This window comes from Spermophilus citellus, assembly GCF_964194105.1.
Source record: "Spermophilus citellus genome assembly, chromosome: 3".
Lineage (NCBI taxonomy): Eukaryota > Metazoa > Chordata > Mammalia > Rodentia > Sciuridae > Spermophilus > Spermophilus citellus.
This window is the reverse complement of record NC_138184.1, coordinates 196,260,181-196,280,682: the sequence shown is the minus strand read 5'-3', so window position 1 is coordinate 196,280,682 and position 20,502 is coordinate 196,260,181. Positions and strand designations below refer to the sequence as shown.

At 34.5% G+C, this 20,502-nt stretch overlaps 1 protein-coding gene across 5 annotated transcripts in view; it reads left to right on the top strand.

The window, feature by feature from the left end:
* Positions 1 to 20,502, top strand: part of UMAD1 (UBAP1-MVB12-associated (UMA) domain containing 1) — a 279,169-nt gene that overhangs the window by 184,878 nt on the left and 73,789 nt on the right. For 2 of the 5 annotated variants that reach the window (XM_081286563.1, XM_081286562.1), the window contains one exon: positions 12,082 to 12,169. The exons of the other annotated variants lie outside the window; for them this stretch is intronic. In XM_081286563.1, coding sequence (XP_081142689.1) covers positions 12,082 to 12,169 — 88 coding nt within the window. The remainder of the gene's footprint in view (positions 1 to 12,081; positions 12,170 to 20,502) is intronic. 5 annotated transcript variants of the gene reach the window in all.

Here is a 20,502-nt window from a genome sequence, read left to right as displayed (position 1 = left end):
TTATAATAATTACATTTCAGAATATAACTTTATCAGAGAAATGCCAGGATCTTTTTTTCTTCTAATACAAAACCCATTCACATTTCTGATTTCTTTACCCGTTGGACCACAGTTAGATTATTGCATTGTCATTTAAACAGAAGTTTTATTCTGTGATGTGTTTATTCTCTTATGCAAGATCAAGATATCTTTTGGGAAGATGATTTTGTAGAATACATTTCTCCATCCTTTATTTTCATCTAAATTGCTGGGTCATATAATAGATTAAAAGTATACTTTTGCTGGACTCCTTTGCTGATTAAATGTATCATTTAGGAGCAGTCCTAAATTTCTCTTCAAATTCAGTTCTTAGTCTGTGAAGTAAGTGGGTTAGATGCCATGTCTGAGATTTTTTTTTTCTCTCCAGAAGTCATAGCTGTTTACCTCTTGGAAAGGGAACTGAAGTTTTGCCAAATAGTGATCTTTTGGGGGTGGTTCTGGGGATCTGAACCTAGGACCTCATACATACTAGGCAAGTGCTATACCACTGAGCCTCCAAACCCCTCTTTTTACACTACCACTTCAGTTGGGTGGGGAGCTGGAGAAACAGGGAGTTGCTGTATAATAAGGAGGTTTTAGGCATTGATTAATCATGCTTTATGCTTGTTACAAAGGAACAGTCCCAACAATTCTTGTAGGTAAATTGTCAGACTGCAAAAATCACTTCGATGATTGATCCTTGCTTTCACTAACAAAGTCCGTATTGGGGGAATGATACATTCAGCTGCTGATAAAGAACAATTAAAACAGTCACTCATTATTATTTGTTTATGTCTACCAACTCTTGACTTTTACATTTGAACATCAGATTAGCATAGATTATTTTGCCTAAAACACTGCCAGGATTAATTAAAATAAGGTCTGCTTATCAAGTTTGTAAAAGTCTTTTCCATAATTTCAAATTTATACATTTTTGTTACCAGTGCATCTGTATCCTAATTTCAGTTTTGCCAGAGAAAAAAATTATAATCAAAAGGTCATAATTCTGATTCTTCTGGCTTCCATTGAGTTTAACTAGCACACTAAAACATAATGTTCATTCATCGTAGCCAGTAGACCAGACCATGTGAGGTGTATGAGAGCTGCCCCTGTTTCCATCCAAAATGCACATATGGTGTGGGTAAGGCATTAATATGAGTTTTACGCAATGTTTCTGCTCATGTACACAGTCTGTTGCTCAGCACCAATTATTCCCTGCCAGAAACCTGCTAACCTGCTGCTTTTGTAGCTCTGCTTGATGAAGCTATGTAGCTTCAAATGACCACAGTGGTTATTTATTTATCTTTAGCAATCTTTGTTTGTTAGTTATATAATTTAACCTACTTTATCTGTTGATTGATTGTATTGATTGCCATTAGAATCAAAGAACTGAACCCTTGTTACTGCATTGCATGGAGCTGCAGTAGATCCAATATATGTGTTAAATATGTGTTTAAAAGAAGGAACCAAAATGTGAAAATACTTTTTTTTCTTGCTGAATATAGTTTTCTGTCTCCAATTTAGAAGTTATTATTTTGAAAAACTTATTCAATATTCTGTTTGTATTTTGGTAGTTGCCTTACTGTTATTATTGCTAGTTTTCACTTTTGTAGGTTTAAAAGCCACAAAATCAGCAGGGTGAGAGGTCCATGTTGGGAGAACAACTGTTCCCTATTTCCCACAGCCATCCTTTTTCTAATCCTCCGTCATTTAATTAGTAGCAAATGGTCCTTATTTTGTCCTGCTTTGGTTCATATTACAGTTGTAACTTCTAGAGACTGTATAGAGAGTTTAAAGTACAACCATGTTTGTGATGGCTTCACACAACTAGAGATTTCTTCTTGAAGGATAAATTCCATCTGAATCTTCAGGTAATGCAGAAGTAGCATGCATGTATGTACTTGATCTAGTTGACATTATCTGGATGTTCCATTTTGAACCTTACTGAAGATTCATAGAACTGAATGAATACACAGAACAAAATATACTTAAATTAATCTCTGCTATATTTACTTAGGTTTTACATTTCTTTCCAGACCTAGCAGGCCCCATTCCTTACTGTGTGGCAGGTTTTCTGTGTTCTTCCTACCTGTTCAATAATTGAGGTGAATTTTTACCCATATAAGGACTATTTAATGTCTGCTTTGGGGCTTTCATATTCTCAGGAACATGTCTTTCACACATCATCTTTTAAATTAGTTACAAAATCATTATGAGTGTGAACTCATAAGTTTTCTCTAAAAGCAGTTATATAATAGACATATACATGTACTAGAACCTCCTAATGTAAAAGCTAAAAGTCATATTTTTTTAAGTAATAGCAACCTGCATTTTCTTTACCTTGTTGTGCCACTTGAAGAGAGAGAAAAAGGCTGGCACATAATCTACACATGAGTACAGTGACAGTGGACTGAAGTACTATTTACATAATAAGACAAGCCCAGGAAAACTTTCTCAGAACTTCTTATCTGACAAGAGTCAGCAAAGGGGTTGTATAACCTAATTACTTATGTTGGTGACTGTCAGAGAATAGTTGGAGGAGCAGCCAGTTTATTGGTCCTTCAAGATATTCTGGGATTTATTACAAGCTCGAGCTAGCCCATCAGATAGCTGTATATGTATACCACATTGCCTTGGTCCTTCACAGATTGCGCTCCCCAAAGTGTTTTTCAGTTTGAGTAACTGTGAGAAACTGTTGTGTGGAATACTCTCTGACATTTATCGTGGAAGTCTTACAAAGACATAGTCTCCCACATTCCATAATTTCCCCTTTGCGAGGTCCCACTCAGGTCTTCTGCTTTCTTATTGCTTTTGTACTAACTGAAAATGTTTAATTTTTCCTGAAGTAGTAATAGTCTCTTTTCTTCACAGTCATAGTGAATTTTGTATCTTAGCATTTTTTTCTATTTTCCTTTGGCTAGGAGGAAACTCAGACCTCAATTTACAGTTAATCATGTAGGACCTGATGGAATATGTATTTGCATACTTTATTTTCCTTTTACCTGGTGGTCTTGTTCTTTATTTTTCCTGGACATAATTTTTAAATTTACTGTGAATCTTGCTAGCTGCTCGAGATTCATTTTGTAGAGGAAAGGGTTAAAACATACACATATGAATTTTTTGAAATAATTATGTAAAATAAATTTGTATTTGAACTCTTTTTATTTTAATAGCTTATAAGTAATATATACATACCCCGCAATTATAATTTTCTTTTGCTCAGCTCTTTTAAAAAAATCATATGAGAGAAAAACATGTGTATAAGTTTTTACTTTGAGACTATGTGTGACACACCTTAACCTCCCATGCCTGAGTGAAGTCTACCAATTGGCTCACACACTGATCTCCAGTTTAATGTGTTTTCTTCAGAGTATTTGTTGACTGTTTGCAGGTGAAAGCAGTTTACTTTCCAGGTCATCAACCTGATCCAGCTGTTTTCGTGTGGGAAGTATGCCAAGTAATTGCAACTCTCGCTGTTTGCCATATCAATTACTTCAGGGTCTCCTTCTACATACACTTTTTCTTCTAATGATATAGCTATACTTTCTAGACAGTGTACCACTTGGATTTTAGGCTTCAGTATAGAGGATGGAGGAAAAGTAACTAATTAAATTAAAGGTAGATATTATTTTAGTATTAATAGTTCTTCACAGTAGCAAACTCATAGAACCCTTGCAATACCATACTATAGATAGCTCAAAAATACAAACTTTATCATCAGATACACTTGGAGCTTGACCTCACCTTATATGGTGCTTTTGACAAAGCACTTAGCCTCTCAGATCTTTATCCATTTGCTGTAAAATGGGAAATGATGCTATTTATCTTACAGGCTATTGTATTAAATGAGCTAATATATAAAATTTATTTATGCTTATGTACATAGTGTCTGATATGTACTAGACAATAAGTGTGTCGTTTTAAATTTGAAGAAAATTATGGTTGATGCCTTGCAAATCATGTCAAAGTAGGGTGAAAGATTTTAAATCAGTTAGGAATTCTACTCAGCTGAGAGTTACAGAGATTTGAAAGGCAGTGCTTTAATTTCAGGACTTATTTTTTCCATATGGTGAGAAGTCTGGCAGAAGGTGGCTGAAGAATTGGTTCAGGAGCTCAGGGGTGCTAAGATCAAGTTCTATGACTCTCTTTTCTCATCCTTGCAAGATAGCTATTGCAGCTTCAGCTATTACATCCACATTCCAGGAAATTAAAAGGTAGAAGACAGCAAAAAGAGAATAAAAGTACCTGTGTCTAGAAAATTCCCAGAAATCTCTAACAGTGTTTTTATTAGACATAGACAAATTGTGTCACATGAGCCCCCTGGTGACAAAGGACACTGGGAAAATGTTTTCTAGACTGATAGTTTGCTACCACCAGCAATATTAGAGACCTAGTAATGAGGACAAAAGGAAAGGTGAATATTAGGTTGTAAGCAATCTCTGATATAATATCACCTTTTTTGTTTTTAGAAGCTTCATTTTTCCAATGGTAGACAGCATGGGGGCAGGGATACAAATAGAGACAAATAGCCATTGGTGTTAAGGATTCTATTTGTAGGCAGGAAGTCTTTGAGTATTCAACAAGGGTGGGGATATAAAAAGTTAAGCATGGTACTGGTAGGTATTTTACATACATTATCTCATTAATATTCACAGGTGAGATAGACAATATTATCTATGAATTTTATTGGGGTAAGGCTCAATGATATCAATTCCCCAAGGTCACAAAAGTACACAGAAATCAGATTTGCATCTCTAACTCACCTAAAAACCTTTGTTTTATACCATAGGGCTTTCCTGCCTCCATTATCTAAATAACCCTGAAGAAACCTTCTGTTGCACTTTACTTTTGTTTTCCATAGTGCCTTCTACAACTGAGGTCCACAATCACTGTATGTTAGCTTAACTGAATTGTGTGTAGAATTAAACTGAGCATTATGTAAAGGATTGCTGCTGGTGGTCGCTGAAGGCTATTTCCATCTCATCACCACCTTTCAGAGCCTTGGATTTTTACCTTCAGAATCAATAGCACCTGGACCATTCCTTGGGACAAAGGGAAGGTGGCAAAGCCGCAGTGACCAGTCTCAGAGATCATAAATCCAACGTTGAAAGCATACAGAATGACAGCATGGAGACAAATACCTTCTCAAATCAGAAGGCAGGGAATTATCCTTGACTTCTTCTTCCTCTGCTCTCAACCCAGTTGATCAACAACTCACTTCATTATACCTCTTCTGCCTACCTCACTTAGCTGTCCTTTCCTCTCTCCCCGATGCAGCTGTAGTACTTCAGCTGTTTTTGACATGGACTTGCTGTCTTTGACATGAACTATTGATTGCAAAGAGTTTGTGTAATTACCCCTGATCCCCGTTTTTACTTTAGTCACTCCATTTGCCCTCATTTTGGCTATCTTAATTGATGGTATCAGAGGCTCTTTTTGTCTGACATGCATGCCCCTTCATGATCTGGTCCTGGCCCTCAGTATTAACATCCAAGTCAGTTCTGTGTCACCATGCAGAATTTCTAACATATCTTGAACATATTCCTGTCTTCTGGAGTTTTTATGTATGTGTAATTTTTATCCCTTTCCTGGAAAGCTTTTTTATCCCATACCCCTCATATTCACTTGGCAAATTCTTATTCATCCTTCAAACCTCTGCTCAAATATTCCTTCTTGACTCCATCTTTGTCTCCCCTAGGCAGTGTAAAGTCCTCTCTTTCTCCCTTAGCAATTTGTATATGTCTTTGTGCCATGACCAGGAGTGTCATGAAGTGGAGATCCAGTTTGATTCATCATTTTGTTCCCTTGTGCCTAGCACTGTGCATGATATGTAGCAGTCATGTAATAAATGTTGAACATTTGATCTGTGCAGGGACACTTAGATTAGACCAAAGATGGAATAATTGCTGCTAGCCCCAATAGCTGTAATTTTGGATAAGTTCCTTACTTTTCAATACTAGAATAGTAGGAGTATATTTGTAAATTACTTCATCTCTCTGAATTGAATTATTCTCATCAATTTCTTTAGAGTTCCTGTTTTTCAGATTATCTTTAATCATTCCTCTTATGCTAGCTGAATGATAATTCTAATTTCCAAATCCTTAAGTGAGTTCTGCCTCTCTTGTCCAAAATTTAGCCTGCCACAATTATTTTATATTGATTATATATTAATCCTTTCCTCAAAACTCAGTAGTGTTTGGAATTTTTTTCCATTTATCTCTATTGTTTTGGCATTGCTTCCTAACTGAAGACACATTTTAAATGGTATTTTTTAAATGATTAAAATTGTTATTTCTTTTTTTTTTTTCAGTCACAATTCCTAAATATCTTTCTGTATGTGTTTTGCCTCCATAACACAGGACTTTGCAGCACAAAAATCAAGAAGTTTGCAAAATAAAGTAATAAGCATCTGAATATTTTCTTCAAAACATGAATATTGCTGCTTCTTAACTGTTTAATCTTAAGTTTTTAATACATCAAATAATGTTTACATTCAGTAGTTACTTATATTGTATTGTCCTCTATTTGACAAGTCACAGGTAACTTACTGGAGGAATGTAAGATTTTTTGGTTCTTTGGTACCGAGGATTGAACCCAGGGCACTTAACCAATGAATCACATCCCTAGCTGTTTTTTCTTTTAATATTTTATTTAGAGACAGGTTTTACTGAGTTGTGTAGGGCCTCACTAATTTGCTGAGGTGGCTTTGAACTCACAATCCCCCTGCCTCAGCCTCCTGAGCCATAGGAATTATAGGTGTATGCCAAATTTAAGATTCTTGAATGCTGCATAATTGTGATTTCTGAAGGGGCTTTATAAGTATGGTGGTAGTAGGACCTACACTTAAACTGAAGGGTCACAGAATATAAAGTTACTTTGTCACAAAAAGATTTGCATTTTATCATTGCCTAACTAAAACCTGTTTAGCTTGGTTAATAAATTATAATTTTCAAGCTTCTCATCCAAGTACATTTTTGAAATATCAAATTGTTCCATTTATTTCAGCAAATATTTCTCAAGCACCTGTTTTGGACAAGGCTCTGTTAAACATTGTCCTCTTTGTCTAAAAATTTCTGGATCATTACTGTGCCAAAGATTGTGGTTAAAACAATGCATTATACTTTTTCAAAACTCATCATATCAAGATCAAGCAAGACATTTGACCATAATTGATCTCCAGGATTGAAATCTATGTCTTTTAGAGATAATTGTCACTCAGGTAGGCTAACTATTAATTAACCAAATTAATCAGTTAACCATACCACTGCTTTTCTCAATAGAATTAAGTGGTAAGAAGTTTTTAATGCAGAAAAGTTGTGGTAAGAGAGGGTATGAGATCTGAACATTTAGATAAAATTACAGAAAAGTTGCACATCTAAAGCATACTATGGAGATATTTTTTTTTTCTGATACATTTAACTTACTACTAATCTCACTATAAGTGATTTAGATGAATATTCCATTTGTATTTCAAGTTCTTTTTAGGTGTTTACTGTAAAATCTGTAACACTCCTAATTTCTAGTATATTGCCTGAGATATAAGTTAATTGAAAGCTGAAACTTGAAATTAAAATTTTCTAACAATATATGAAAAGAGAAAAGTGAACTGTATTTCATTTTTAAAATATTGCAGCTTTGAAATTTTGAATATTCAGATTTGAGGATTAAATACTGATAACTGCTCTCACTTATAGTAATGTTCATCTTTGCTTTAGATGACATGTAGGGTCTCCTTTAAGTCACAAGCCCTTGGGCTGTCTTTTTAGTTTCATAAGGCCCAAAGAGCTTATTAGCTTAGAATTTAAAGTATTTTGGTACTTATCTGTTTTTACTTATTCTTTTTTTCTAATTTTTTTTAAACCGTTTTCATGAGAATCTACAGTTCTAACAAATTATCATAATCCAGTTTGGATTTAGGAATTATGTAAATCACTACCTTGAAACATTGTTTTATTCAAAAAGTTAGCAAATGGTAATGATATATTTTAGTGTATGTTGGCTAATGTGACTGATAATTGGATGCTCAAAGAAAAATTAAAATTCCTTTGGCAAGTAACGAGGAAAAACAAGTTCTTTAGTATAGAAATACTTGTTATAAAGAAAATTAAGTGTGTTTTTTTTTTTTCCAGATTCAATCCCTGTTTTCAGTAGTATAGCTTTTTTGTACTTTGAAGTCTCCTGTGTTCATTAAAACAAAATAATAACTAACCCCGCTACTGGTTTGGTACTGACTCACAGGAAAACATTAATAATTAAAACAAGACTTTTTTTTTTTCTGTGTGTGTGTGTGTGTGTGTGTGTGTGTGTGTGAGAAATTTTAACTACATTGCCTAACGTAGTCTCCACTTGAAATGTGTTTGGTCTGAATTCAGAGGTAAAATACATACTGGGTTTCAAAGCATGATATGAAAAAAGATATTGCCAAGATAATATTTTTGATATATTGTGTTAAAAATAGAACATTAAAATTAATTTCACTCATTTCTTTTAACTTAATGTGCCTACCAGAAAATTTTAAATTACACATGTCTTACCATAAAGATGTATTGAACAATGCCAGGCTAACAGATTTTAAAATTCTTAATATATTCAGTAAATATTAGATATCAACAGCATATTTGATTCCGTTTTTAATCTCTTGAATAGTCAGTTATTTTGCAATTATTGTTTTACTCTTTTCCAGGACTCCAAGTTGAAGCAGTTGTTTTTAGGAATCACCAGCCCCAACTCAATTGACTGATTGCCTTCCATAACTTTCTATGGATTGCAAACATGACATTTTATTGTTAAACAACCAAATTAGTGAGCTATGCCTTCTATTTCCCTACTTTTTAACCTTCTCCCTGATGGCTGTTATGCAGTTTTAAATATTTAGTTGATGTTTATGATAACTTGTATTCATTTAGATTTGTGTTTCCAGGAACTATTCAATTCATATGTCACCATATGCCTTAAATTATTATATGTCATAAATTACCAGGTTTGGAGTCTACTTAAGATTCTTGAATATTATTGTCACTTATTATGTTATTACATGTTACTACTGATAATAATATCAATAACCAAAATCGAGTTTTTAAAGATCTCAGCCAAAGGAGAACTTTCATGTTATAGAGACTAGGAGGCAAGCATTTATTAGTAATCAGCCTCTCTTTTTCAATGGGGTTTAACCATTTCCTCTGTGGAAATCAAAAAAGTTAAAATTTGTGTGTCTTTTATTTTAAAACCTTTAACTTATGAATCAATTTTGACAGCAATTTAAAGGTTTTAGAGCACTACTATAAGTGGAATGAAATCATATTAGGGCAAATAGAAGCAGTTGGGTAAATATTGATAATAATGAAATCTGTAAAGTCATTCTATGAAGATAAATGGAATACTTGAATTAGTCATCTGCTTTTCTAAAAATGTAATAAGTTCATCTGTTCAAAAAAAAAAAAAAGAACCTCAAGACTGGTAGTTTTCTTTTTAATGCCTTTCATCTTTGGCAATCTTTTGTATATCATGCAAAGGATTATACAATTAGCATGAAGTAAGAGAGTGATTTTTAAATTTTATATAAGGGCTCTTTTTTCTTTGAGTGATATGCATGCAGGGTGGACATTTGTATCCCACTAGCAGACAGAATATTTGGTATATACTCTGTAAGTAGCTCCAGTTTATAACCCTTTCTCTTAATGAGAAAAGGGTTCTGTAAGAAATAAAAGCAACCTTAAAATACATTTTTAAAAATAGCCACAATGATTTAGCATAAATGCAACAAAATTTCCAGATTTGAAGTTAGGCTTTCTACCTTGCCCTGGATTCCAGAGATGCCCCTGTTACCCTCTATTTCTGGCAGTCAATTGAGGACATATTAGGAAGACCCCTGTGAAAACATGAAAACATTTTTGGGGTTGTCTTTTCTTTCATTTATCATGAAACTATGCTTTGTTAAAAACATTTTTAAGTGGCATGTCTTTATAAAAGTTCTTTTGCGTTTACATTCTTATGGGCTGCTTGCTTTTCAGAAACACTTATCTTTGAGGTTGGCGTACTTATGACATGTCAATGAACTTTATTTATGATTTCTTTAAAGTGTTAACATTCTGTTTTATTAATTATGAGCATCCCTTTCTCCTTGATGTCTTAAACAAGGTATTTAAAGATGAGGTCTCAATATTGTTGGAAAGGTTTTTATAACTTACTAATCATTTAAGTTCTCATTTTTATATTGTTATGCTTTAAAATTCCCTCATGTGTAGATAATAGCATTCCCTATTGCATAGAGGAAGCCAAAGTGCCACTCAAAAAGATAAATAGATCTTTAATTCAGCTAACTTTTTCACCCTAAGATGCTACCATAATTAGGATTGCCAGATATAGCAAATGAAAATCCTTGATGCCCAGTTAACTTTGAATTTCAGTGAACAGATTAATTTTTAGTATAGTTTGTCCCAAGAAATATTTAGGTCATATTTAGTCTTATGTTTGATTTGGGGATCCTAAGCATAACTCAGCCCTCTTAACTCAACTCCAGAGTCTGGCAGATGTTCTGCTTTGCGCTCCTGCAATCTTCTGTTTGTTCATCCTACCTACCATTTAGAGATAATATCATAATATAGGTACAATTCTTTGAGGCCCAAAGTGCTTCAAAGTATCTTTTTCATTTGCATGCATACTTGTGGGGAGGTAGGAAGGGTCTGACTTTATTCTCATTTTTTCTTTTCATTTTTAAATGAGACAAAATGCTTCCTTATAAAGAAATAATACTCAGAAGATACTACAGCAAAAAGCTTGTTTCTCCTTTTCACCTGCTCTTATTTTGGATTCATTTAGTCTGACATTCCTAATAGTCTAATCACAGATTAAAACTTTGTAAGAGTGAGTTCTATAGAATATGCATTTTCTAAGTGATTAATAAGTAATCTTGAGAGACTCATCCAAAAAACAAACATTGCCATCCAGATGAAAGATTTTAACTTCCCTTTGTTTTTCTTCTTCTCACTCCCCCTTCTCTTCCACCTTCCCCTCCGCTCCACAGAACCAGAAAAGTACCATTTGGAACTTGCATGTCCTCATCCCTTACCATAAGAATTATTACTAAGGCTTCCCAGGTGATATTTCTTCTTTCCAGCCTTACTGCCTTCCAAATCTACAGTGAATAGTGATTTTTCAAGAGTGTAAATCTTACCATATCACTGGCTTTCCTTCAGTAACTGTGTATCAGACTGAATTCCAAACTGATTAGCATGGCATTCCATGATCTTCTTGGTCTGGGTTTTACCCAATTCCCCTTCTTTTTCTTCTTCCTCAGTGCTCAAACTGTTGCAGCAATAACAAATACAAATAGTCTCAAACATTCCTACCTTTGGCTTTTTATGCATTGTTCCCTGTAACTGGAGTATATATCCCCTCCTATCTTCTTAGCAGAATCCTGTTCATCCTTTAAAATCCTCTTTAGGTATCATTTCCTCTGTGAGGCTTCCCTGGTCACCTTTATCATCTTTAGGCTTAATCCTGCTGTCTTGCTTCAGCTTTTGTATACACTTCTGTGTTGATAGGGTTTGTTTACATTTCTTTCTCTGTAGAAGTTTTGGCGATTTTTGAAGATAGGACATTATTGCAATCATCATTTCAAATTTCTGATAACTAGCATAGAACCTCACAAGTAATAAGCATTTGGGAAATGTTCTAATACCTCCATGACTCAGCTGTCTACTTGGTAAAACTTACGTAAATCCAGTCCTGGGAAGTTCCCCTGTGCCTTAGCTGCTTGATTCCATGGTTTGTCATTTCTTTCTTATCAATTGAAGAATAGAAAAAATGACTTTTAATTTTCCACTGAATAGCTTATCCACTCACACTGTTTCTTAATAAACTGGAATTATTACATAGAATAAAGCACACGCATTATAGAGGGATGGTCATCACTAGTATTATTTAATAAAATAAGGTAGATTTGTCTTTTGATACCCTTTCTCTTCAAAGCCTGTATCTCTCCTCTTGTTTTTTGTTTTGTTTTGCTGTTGGTTGTTTGTTTTGGTTCCCTGTACCCATAAATCTCTTCTGGCTGGAAACAAGTGGAGGACTGTGGAGGGAGTATAATCTTCCTACAGAAAAACATATCTGTCTTGTTTTCCATCCCTGCAGAGCCTACCTGATCACTAAGGTAATTAACAAGTTAATTCACAATGAGACATTCCGTTATAGATTGATAGTTTGAAGTATAACTCTTCTCAGACAATATTTGCATTTTTACAGAGGCTTTAAATCCTTGTCTCCAAAGAATGAATAATGTTGGCATGATACTACTTTATAGCAAGTGTATACTTTACACTACCAAGGAAAAGGTAGTTTTGAAAAAGCTAGAGAACTTTTTTTAACATGCTGCCTCTGATATGCATGTGCATGGGTGAATCAGGGATTGTATTTGACTGCATATAACTGACAATCCTGAACTGGTGACTTAAACCTTGTGTTTATTTTCCTTCACTTATAGTCCCCAGTTAATCAGTTGAGGGCTGTTATAATGGCTCCATGATACCATCAGTGTCCTAGCTTTTTCTGTCTTCCTGCTTTACCACCTTTAGTGTGTGGCTTCTATTTACACCTGGCTGCCTCTTGTTTATATTATGACCACTGCATTTCCTACCAGAGCAGGAGGACATTGGGGCAAAGGCCACCTCCCTTTAAGTAATATTCCAAAAGCCCTATCCAGTAGCTTTCATTTACATGTCATTAGCTACCACTATCAGCAAGAAAGTCTGAGAAATGTTAGCTAGGCAAGCTGTTACCTCCATAATAATTAATCTATCATTAAGGAAAGGGGAAAAGTCTGGTAATAAGCAAATAGCAATCTAAGAGCAATTCAAAGTAAGGCAAATAATTTATCTTTTGTTTTTATGGGATTAAAATATTTAGAACTAAATAAATTAGTATTAGAACTAAATAAAATAGTGATTAAATTAGTATTCTAATAGAATGTTCCTGAAGATACAAATATTTTAAGAAATTTTAACACTATTCAAAAAGTGTTTATAGCTTACCCGCTGTTTGCATAATGCTGTGATCAGTGTCAAAAGAGATGGATAAATTCTTTTTGCCCTCAAGTTTGTCTAGGATACATGCAGGTAAACACTTGAACAACATAATATCATAGAATGTGATTATGAGTTAATCATATAGTTAAAACTTAACACTATTAGTATAGATTAAATTCTGTAGGAGAATTTCATAATACAGAGAATGATCCCTGTAGCTGCAATGGCTAAGAAAGATCATCTGCAAAAGGCATGAGATTAATAGATTATATAACAAATGCCATTCAACTTCTGTCACCTGTTATTTTAGGATAATTATCTTTATAATATATTATTTAAATTTTTAGTTTTTAAAATATTATTTACTTACATTTTAAAAATTGATATCAGTTTTAACTTAATACATATATTTTAAGATAAAATCTTATGCCATTATTCATATATGTAAAACAGTTTTACTTGGCTACTAAAGGGTAACAATAAAATGCAGTAATATTGAAATTTTAAAATTTGTGCATGAACTAGAATAGTCAATTTCAGTTCTCTAATGGAGAGAATGGAACATTTTACAGTCATTCATTGTAAAGGGATAGGTGGCTCAATGACATGAGGTTCTACATCTAGTAAAACAATTTCAACTTTTAGTGTTAATGTTAACTAACAGTGAAAACGTCAATATATATATGTATATGAAGTTGGAAATACATGAGTATATTTATAAGCTTCTCTTGCAGATTCTTTGTAGAATTTTGATTAATTTTTAATCAAAATGGTACAGATGACTTTTTGGTAAACTGTTATTCAGGAAGCCATTTTAAGGCCATTTTCAAAGTCTTTCTTCTTTTAAATGTATCAGGTTATTGGAAAATGTTCAAAAAGTTTTGGAATAAAAGAGATTCTTTACAATTCAGCACCACCATCTTTGCAAAAATAATTATGAAAACCTTTCATCAAGTTTAAAATATTTTCTCAGTTCATTTGCATTTACATGAATTGTTTTATTGATTTTATGTGGTTAGGTATTCTGCTTAGTGCAGTTCATGCACAAATATTTAGTTCTCCCCATCTTACAGTTGAGAAAGCTGATGCTCAGAAAAGCAAAATGACTTATGTAGTCACATGCCTGATTAGTGGTTCCAACTCAAATTCAGAGCATTTCCACTCAATCCAAACACTTAACTACCAAATCATTGATTCAGAACTGGGGATTCAACTCTGCCTCAGGCTCCTCTGAATCCTGGGCCTGGGCTTCCTGCAGCTAGGCCAGTCATTAGGAACCCTATCCATGCTGATCTCTGTGCATATATACATGTGCTCACATGGACACAAGCAAAGGGGCTGCCACTAGAGGTTTTGATCCAGAAAAAGTAGACAGAAAGCCCCGGTCCTGTTTTGCCTGCCACCTTGCCTTCCTGCCTTTTCCCCTTCCCCTTATTTTTGCCAGTGAATCCAGCTTCTCAGTGCTCCTCCTGCTCCTCAGTGCTTTCAAAACCATACTTCCTGGAAATCACTGATCAGGAAATTAGAAGAAATTATGACTGAAAAAGTGATTGGCCCACATTATCTAGGAGTTTGTTAAATTTAACTTTGAGCTCCATTTGTCTGTGATGAGGTGATTGACAATAATGTTATCTTTCAATTAAGGTAGATAAAAATCAGTGGTTCCTTTGTGGATTAGTCTCTGTGTCTTCTATCTTATATTTGATAAAGGGGCTAAAAACATGCAATGGAGGAAGGATAGCATCTTCAACAAATGGTGCTGGGAAAATTGGAAATCCATATGCAACAAAATGAAATTGAATCCCTTTCTCTCGCCATCCACAAAAGTTAACTCAAAATGGATCAAGGAGCTAGATATCAAATCAGAGACACTGCGTCTGATAGAAGAAAAAGTTGGCTCCGATCTACATATAGTGGGGTCGGGCTCCAAATTCCTTAATAGGACGCCCATAGCCCAAGAGTTAATAACAAGAATAAACAAATGGGACTTACTTAAACTAAAAAGTTTTTTCTCAGCAAGAGAAACAATAAGAGAGGTAAACAGGGAGCCTACATCCTGGGAACAAATCTTTACCCCTCACACCTCAGATAGAGCCCTAATATCCAGAATGTACAAAGAACTCAAAAAATTAAACAATAAGATAACAAATAACCCAATCAACAAATTGGCCAAGGACCTGAACAGACACTTCTCAGAGGAGGACATACAATCAATCAACAAGTACATGAAAAAATGCTCACCATCTCTAGCAATCAGAGAAATGCAAATCAAAACCACCCTAAGATACCATCTCACTCCAGTAAGATTGGCAGCCATTATGAAGTCAAACAACAATAAGTGTTGGCGGGGATGTGGGGAAAAGGGTACACTTGTACACTGCTGGTGGGACTGCAAAATGGTGAGGCCAATTTGGAAAGCAGTATGGAGATTCCTGGGAAAGCTGGGAATGGATCCACCATTTGACCCAGCTATCGCCCTTCTCGGGCTATTCCCTGAGGACCTTAAAAGAGCGCACTATAGGGATACAACCACATCAGTGATTATAGCGGCACAATTCACAATAGCTAGACTGTGAAACCAACCTAGATACCCTTCAATAGATGAATGGATAAAAAAAATGTGGCATCTATACACAATGGAGTATTATGCAGCACTAAGAAATGACAAAATCATAGAATTTGCAGGGAAATGGATGGCATTAGAGCAGATTATGCTAAGTGAAGCTAGCCAAGCCCTAAAAAACAAATGCCAAATGTCTTCCTTGATATAAAGAGAGCAACTAAGAACAGAACAGGAAGGAAGAGCATGAGGAAAAGACTAACAGTAAACAAAGACGAAAGGAGGGAGAGAGAAGGGAAAGCATATGGAAATTGTAGGAGACCTTCAATGATACACAAAATTATAAGAGGTTATGAGGGGCAAGGTGGAGGGAAGAAAAAAAGGGGAGAGAATTGAACAACAGCAGAGGAGGTAGAGAGGGAAGATGGGAGGGGAGGGGAGGGGAGGGGGGATAGTAGGGGATAGGAAAGGTAGCAGAATACAACAGTCACTAATATGCCACTATGTAAAAAATGTGAGTATGTAACAGATGTGATTCTGCAATCTGTATTTGGGGTAAAAATGGGTGTTCAAAACCCAATTGAGTCAAATGTATGAAAGATGATATATCATGAGCTCTGTAATGTTTTGAACAATCAATAAAATAAATAAATAAATAATCAGTGGTTCCACAAAAAGTTGAACACTGTTATAAGGGATAAATTTTTTAATTATATAATATTCACTGTATAATTATGTCACTTTCTAAGGAAATGTGTTACAATATCTCCTAAGAATTTTTTTATATTCTTCCTCTAGCAGTTCTCAGCACTGATGGACAGGGCCTTGGATAAGGCACCTAGCAGTTTTTCATAAAAATAAATTTGGTGATAAGGGAAAATTATTTAGAAAATTTTAAATAATTGTTGCTGAATAAAGAACAGCAATTACTTGCAATTCATATAGTCCAGTTCATAGCAATAACTAACTGCTGATAGTCTTAGGGAATAGCTGATTTCTGTTTGATTTTACTTTAATTTATTCATTCAGCAAGTAATTTTTAAGCATCTACCTTGATCATAGTTTTGTGTTGTCCCTGGCAATGTGGGAGGGAAAGATGTAGATATCTAGTGAGTAAAAATCATTTGAATCTCTGAGGAAAATATCCTGAAATTCATATTCCTTTTGTAAATGTAAATGAATAGAAAAAGAAGTGCTAAAACCTAAATTAGAATATAACCATAGTATTTCAGATCATGGATCTGATTGAAATGCACATTTTATTTTTATACAGCAATCTGTATACGGGGTAAAAATGGGAGTTCATAACCCACTTGAATCAAACTGTGAAATATGATATATTAAGAACTATGTAATGTTTTGAACGACCAACAATAAAAAAAAGAAATTACATTTCATATTCTGATATAATTGTGGATAAAAGGCAAGAGCATTTAAACAATTTTTTTAGCCTTTTCATTCATGGAAAATATTTATGATACAAAGATATAATATCTAGTTGATTTCATTGACAATAGGCCTAATAAAGCATTAAAACACATGCTATATAAGCTTTTTGCACCTCCTTGGCCGTGTAGTATTTAGAGGCAAAGTACCTTCCAGTCATTGAGTGATTCATTCTTTTCCTCACATTTAATTATTCACTATGCCCTGTCAGAGTCTCTTATTTGCCCTCTCCTTTACACCTTCTGTGCCAGGACCAGAGATCAGGCCCTTATCTCTCATCCAGTTGATTACAGAGCTTCCTAACTGATCTTTCTTCCTCCTGACTTTTGCATTTCCAATCTATTCTTTGCACCGTGCTTGAGGTTTTTTTTTTTTTAACTTAAAAATAAAACACAAAGAAAAATTTTACTACCTTCTCTGTTTTAGTCCCTCCCCCTCAGAAATCTAGTGTTATCTAATATTAACAGATATTTACAAATAGTCCTATAGCTCACACCAGGCCCTTCTAGGTCTGCAACTGTTTCCTACTCTGTGCTAGAATCTACTCCTACCTCCTTAACATGGCTTATACTTGCATACCCTGCCTTTGCCTGCTGTATGCTGAGTATGGTATACCCTTTCTGTAACTGTGTCTTTGGAGATCAGTCTTGCCCTTCAACTCAGCCCAGAATGTGCCTGTTTTCCCTGGAGCCTTCCCAGGTTCTTCCATGTTAAGTCATCTCTCTGTTTTAAGAACTCTATATTATGTTGATTTTTATCTCTCTTAGACATTAAAAAAAATTCTATTACATGTTCTAGTGTCTCTTTTTTACTGCTTTTCTTCTCTTATTTTTTCCTTCTTTGAGGTGCTCGATAACTTTGAGTCAGCTGTGAAGCATAGGAACCATAGTCTTGTCTTCAACACATTTACATTCATCAAATTTACAGTGTCTCAAAGCTGGTATAGGAAGAGAGAGCATAGGACTAGAATAAATATAAATATATATATAGTCCATAAGTTCCATGAAAATCTTCCAGTAATGTGTCTTCACTGGTTAAATGAATTGAATTGAATTCAATTGAATTGAAGCATGTTTTTAAGTATCTACATAGAGAATTTATCATTTCTTGTGATGAATAAGCAAATTACCCATTTCCTGATAGGATACATGAAAAATATTTTTTTCTACCAGGGATTGAACCCAGGGGCCCTTAACCACTGAATCACATCCCCTTATTATTTTTTTTTGTATTTTGAGACACTGTCTTGTAGGTTGCTGAGGCAGGCTTTGAACTATTAGTCCTTTTGCCTTAGATTCCAAGTTGCTGGGATTACAGGCATGCACCACTGCACCTAGCTCAATGTTTTTTAATTATAAAAAATAAATCAGGGGCTGGGGTTATAGCTCAGTGGTAGAGTGCTTGCCTCGCACATGTGAGGCACTGGGTTGGATTCTCGGCACCACATAAAAATAATTTAAAAAAATAAAGATATTGTGTCCATCTTAAAAAAAAATCTTAGAAAAAAATCAGTCTTTAAACTGTGTGTTTTATTGTTAAATAGATCATATGTCTCTGATTCTTAAAGAAGATATTAATATTACTCCAAATACCATGTGGTGGCACACTCCTGTAATCCCAGTGTTTCCAGAGGCTAAGATAGGAGGATCATGAGTTCAAAGTCAGTATCAGCAAACGCGAGGCACTAAGCAACTCAGTGAGATTCAGTTTCTAGAATACAAAAAATAGGGCTGGGGATGTGGCTCAATGGTAGAGTGCCCCTTCGTTCACTCCACAGTACCAAAAATAAATAAATAAATAAATAAACCAAATACTAATGATATACTTGTGCATTTATAATGAAAATTACTTCTGTTAAGTTTGATATGTTGGGAAGTATAAGTCAAGAGTGGATGCTCCTGACTATAATTCAGTGTAAATTCATAACAGTTAAAATTGAGATAACATTAATTTTTCTCTGTTTTAGTCCCTAAACTCATGTTTATGTCCAGCATGTCCTTACCCCATAGCTACTATAGCCAAAGCATTCTAAGTATCCATCTCTTACAGAATCTTATTTCCTTAAATATTTTTGAAAGTAACCTTCATTGACATATCATATAATCTGATACATTCATTGATGTATCAGATAATTTTTTAAAAATTTTCTGAAATATTTGATCATAAAATCAAACTAAGGAACGAAGTTTTCCTTGTCAGCTCTGTTCTTGAGAATCACCTCCCACCCTAGTGTATGTGTGTGTGTCTGTGTTTGTACCTTTGAATAAAAGAAACCAAAGTAGTCTCTAAATCACAAGCTAGTTTTCACCATTCTGAAATTGGATTACTTAGTTTTGTGTTGATTTTAGGCTCATTCCTGCTGATTATGTGAACCAAGCTCCCCACTGAGCCTCCCTGGTGACCTGAGCCTCAGAGCTCTGATTCTCTTTGTGACTTTTTGACAATTACCTAACTTTGCTGTGTTTCCTCATTGACACTATTGGGATAATCACCTTTCATACCTCATAGGAGTATTGTGAAATTAATTAATGTTTGTAAAGTATTTTCAGGATCACAATGAAAGGTATTAATTTGTAAGAATGTGGTATTATTATAATTATTAGTAGTAATAGGGCTGGTTGTTTAATGCAAATTTTCTTCTAAGTGTAGTGTCATATTTTCAAAGGACAGCCTCTTTATGGCCAGATGTGGATACAATTAACCCTTTACCCCTCATTTTGAAGATACAATTAGCCAATTGTGTGTGCAATTAGACGTGTATGCAGTTTTTGCCTGAACAACTAATTACAGCCTTGGTAAAGTCCTTTTGAAAACGCTGGCCTTTTGAATCTTGACTGTCCCTGTCTGTGTAATAAGCAATTTGTGCTAAGCATATTTGGGGGCCATGGAGGCTCCTGAATTTTAAAGAATTTCTTTTGTGGTTACTTGAGAAAGATTTAACTTTCTTAAAGCCTTAGCTTTGTATTTTGCCATCAAGCCTAAAAGACTTTTCACATGGTTCTGGTTTCAAAGGTTTTATTGATTTTTTTTTTTAAATCTTGACATTCAGCTGAAAGATTTTCCACAGACTACATTTTGTGAAACAGGTTTTCCCTTTGTAATTTTTTTCCTCCCTGGAAAACTTCAGTTTCTTTCTGTCTCAAATTCAAACATGTCATCTCATATTCCCTTTATTCACTAAAGAGTGAGTAAGGAACAGATTAGTACTTATCGTTTCTTGCCAGATATAGCCTGGTGACATTTTTACAGGGGACTTTTAATCACTATACTGTAACTTCTATTTATACAGAAGAGTAAAAAGAAAAAACCAAGAGACCAGGAAGATACTGTTAGAACCTTTTGTCTCCACTGATATCCTAAGTAAAAGGGAAAAGTTATGAATTCTAATGAGCGACAGCCTCTTTTAGGACATCTCTTCTTTAACAGTTTTCTTTACCAATAATCATTGAGCTCTAC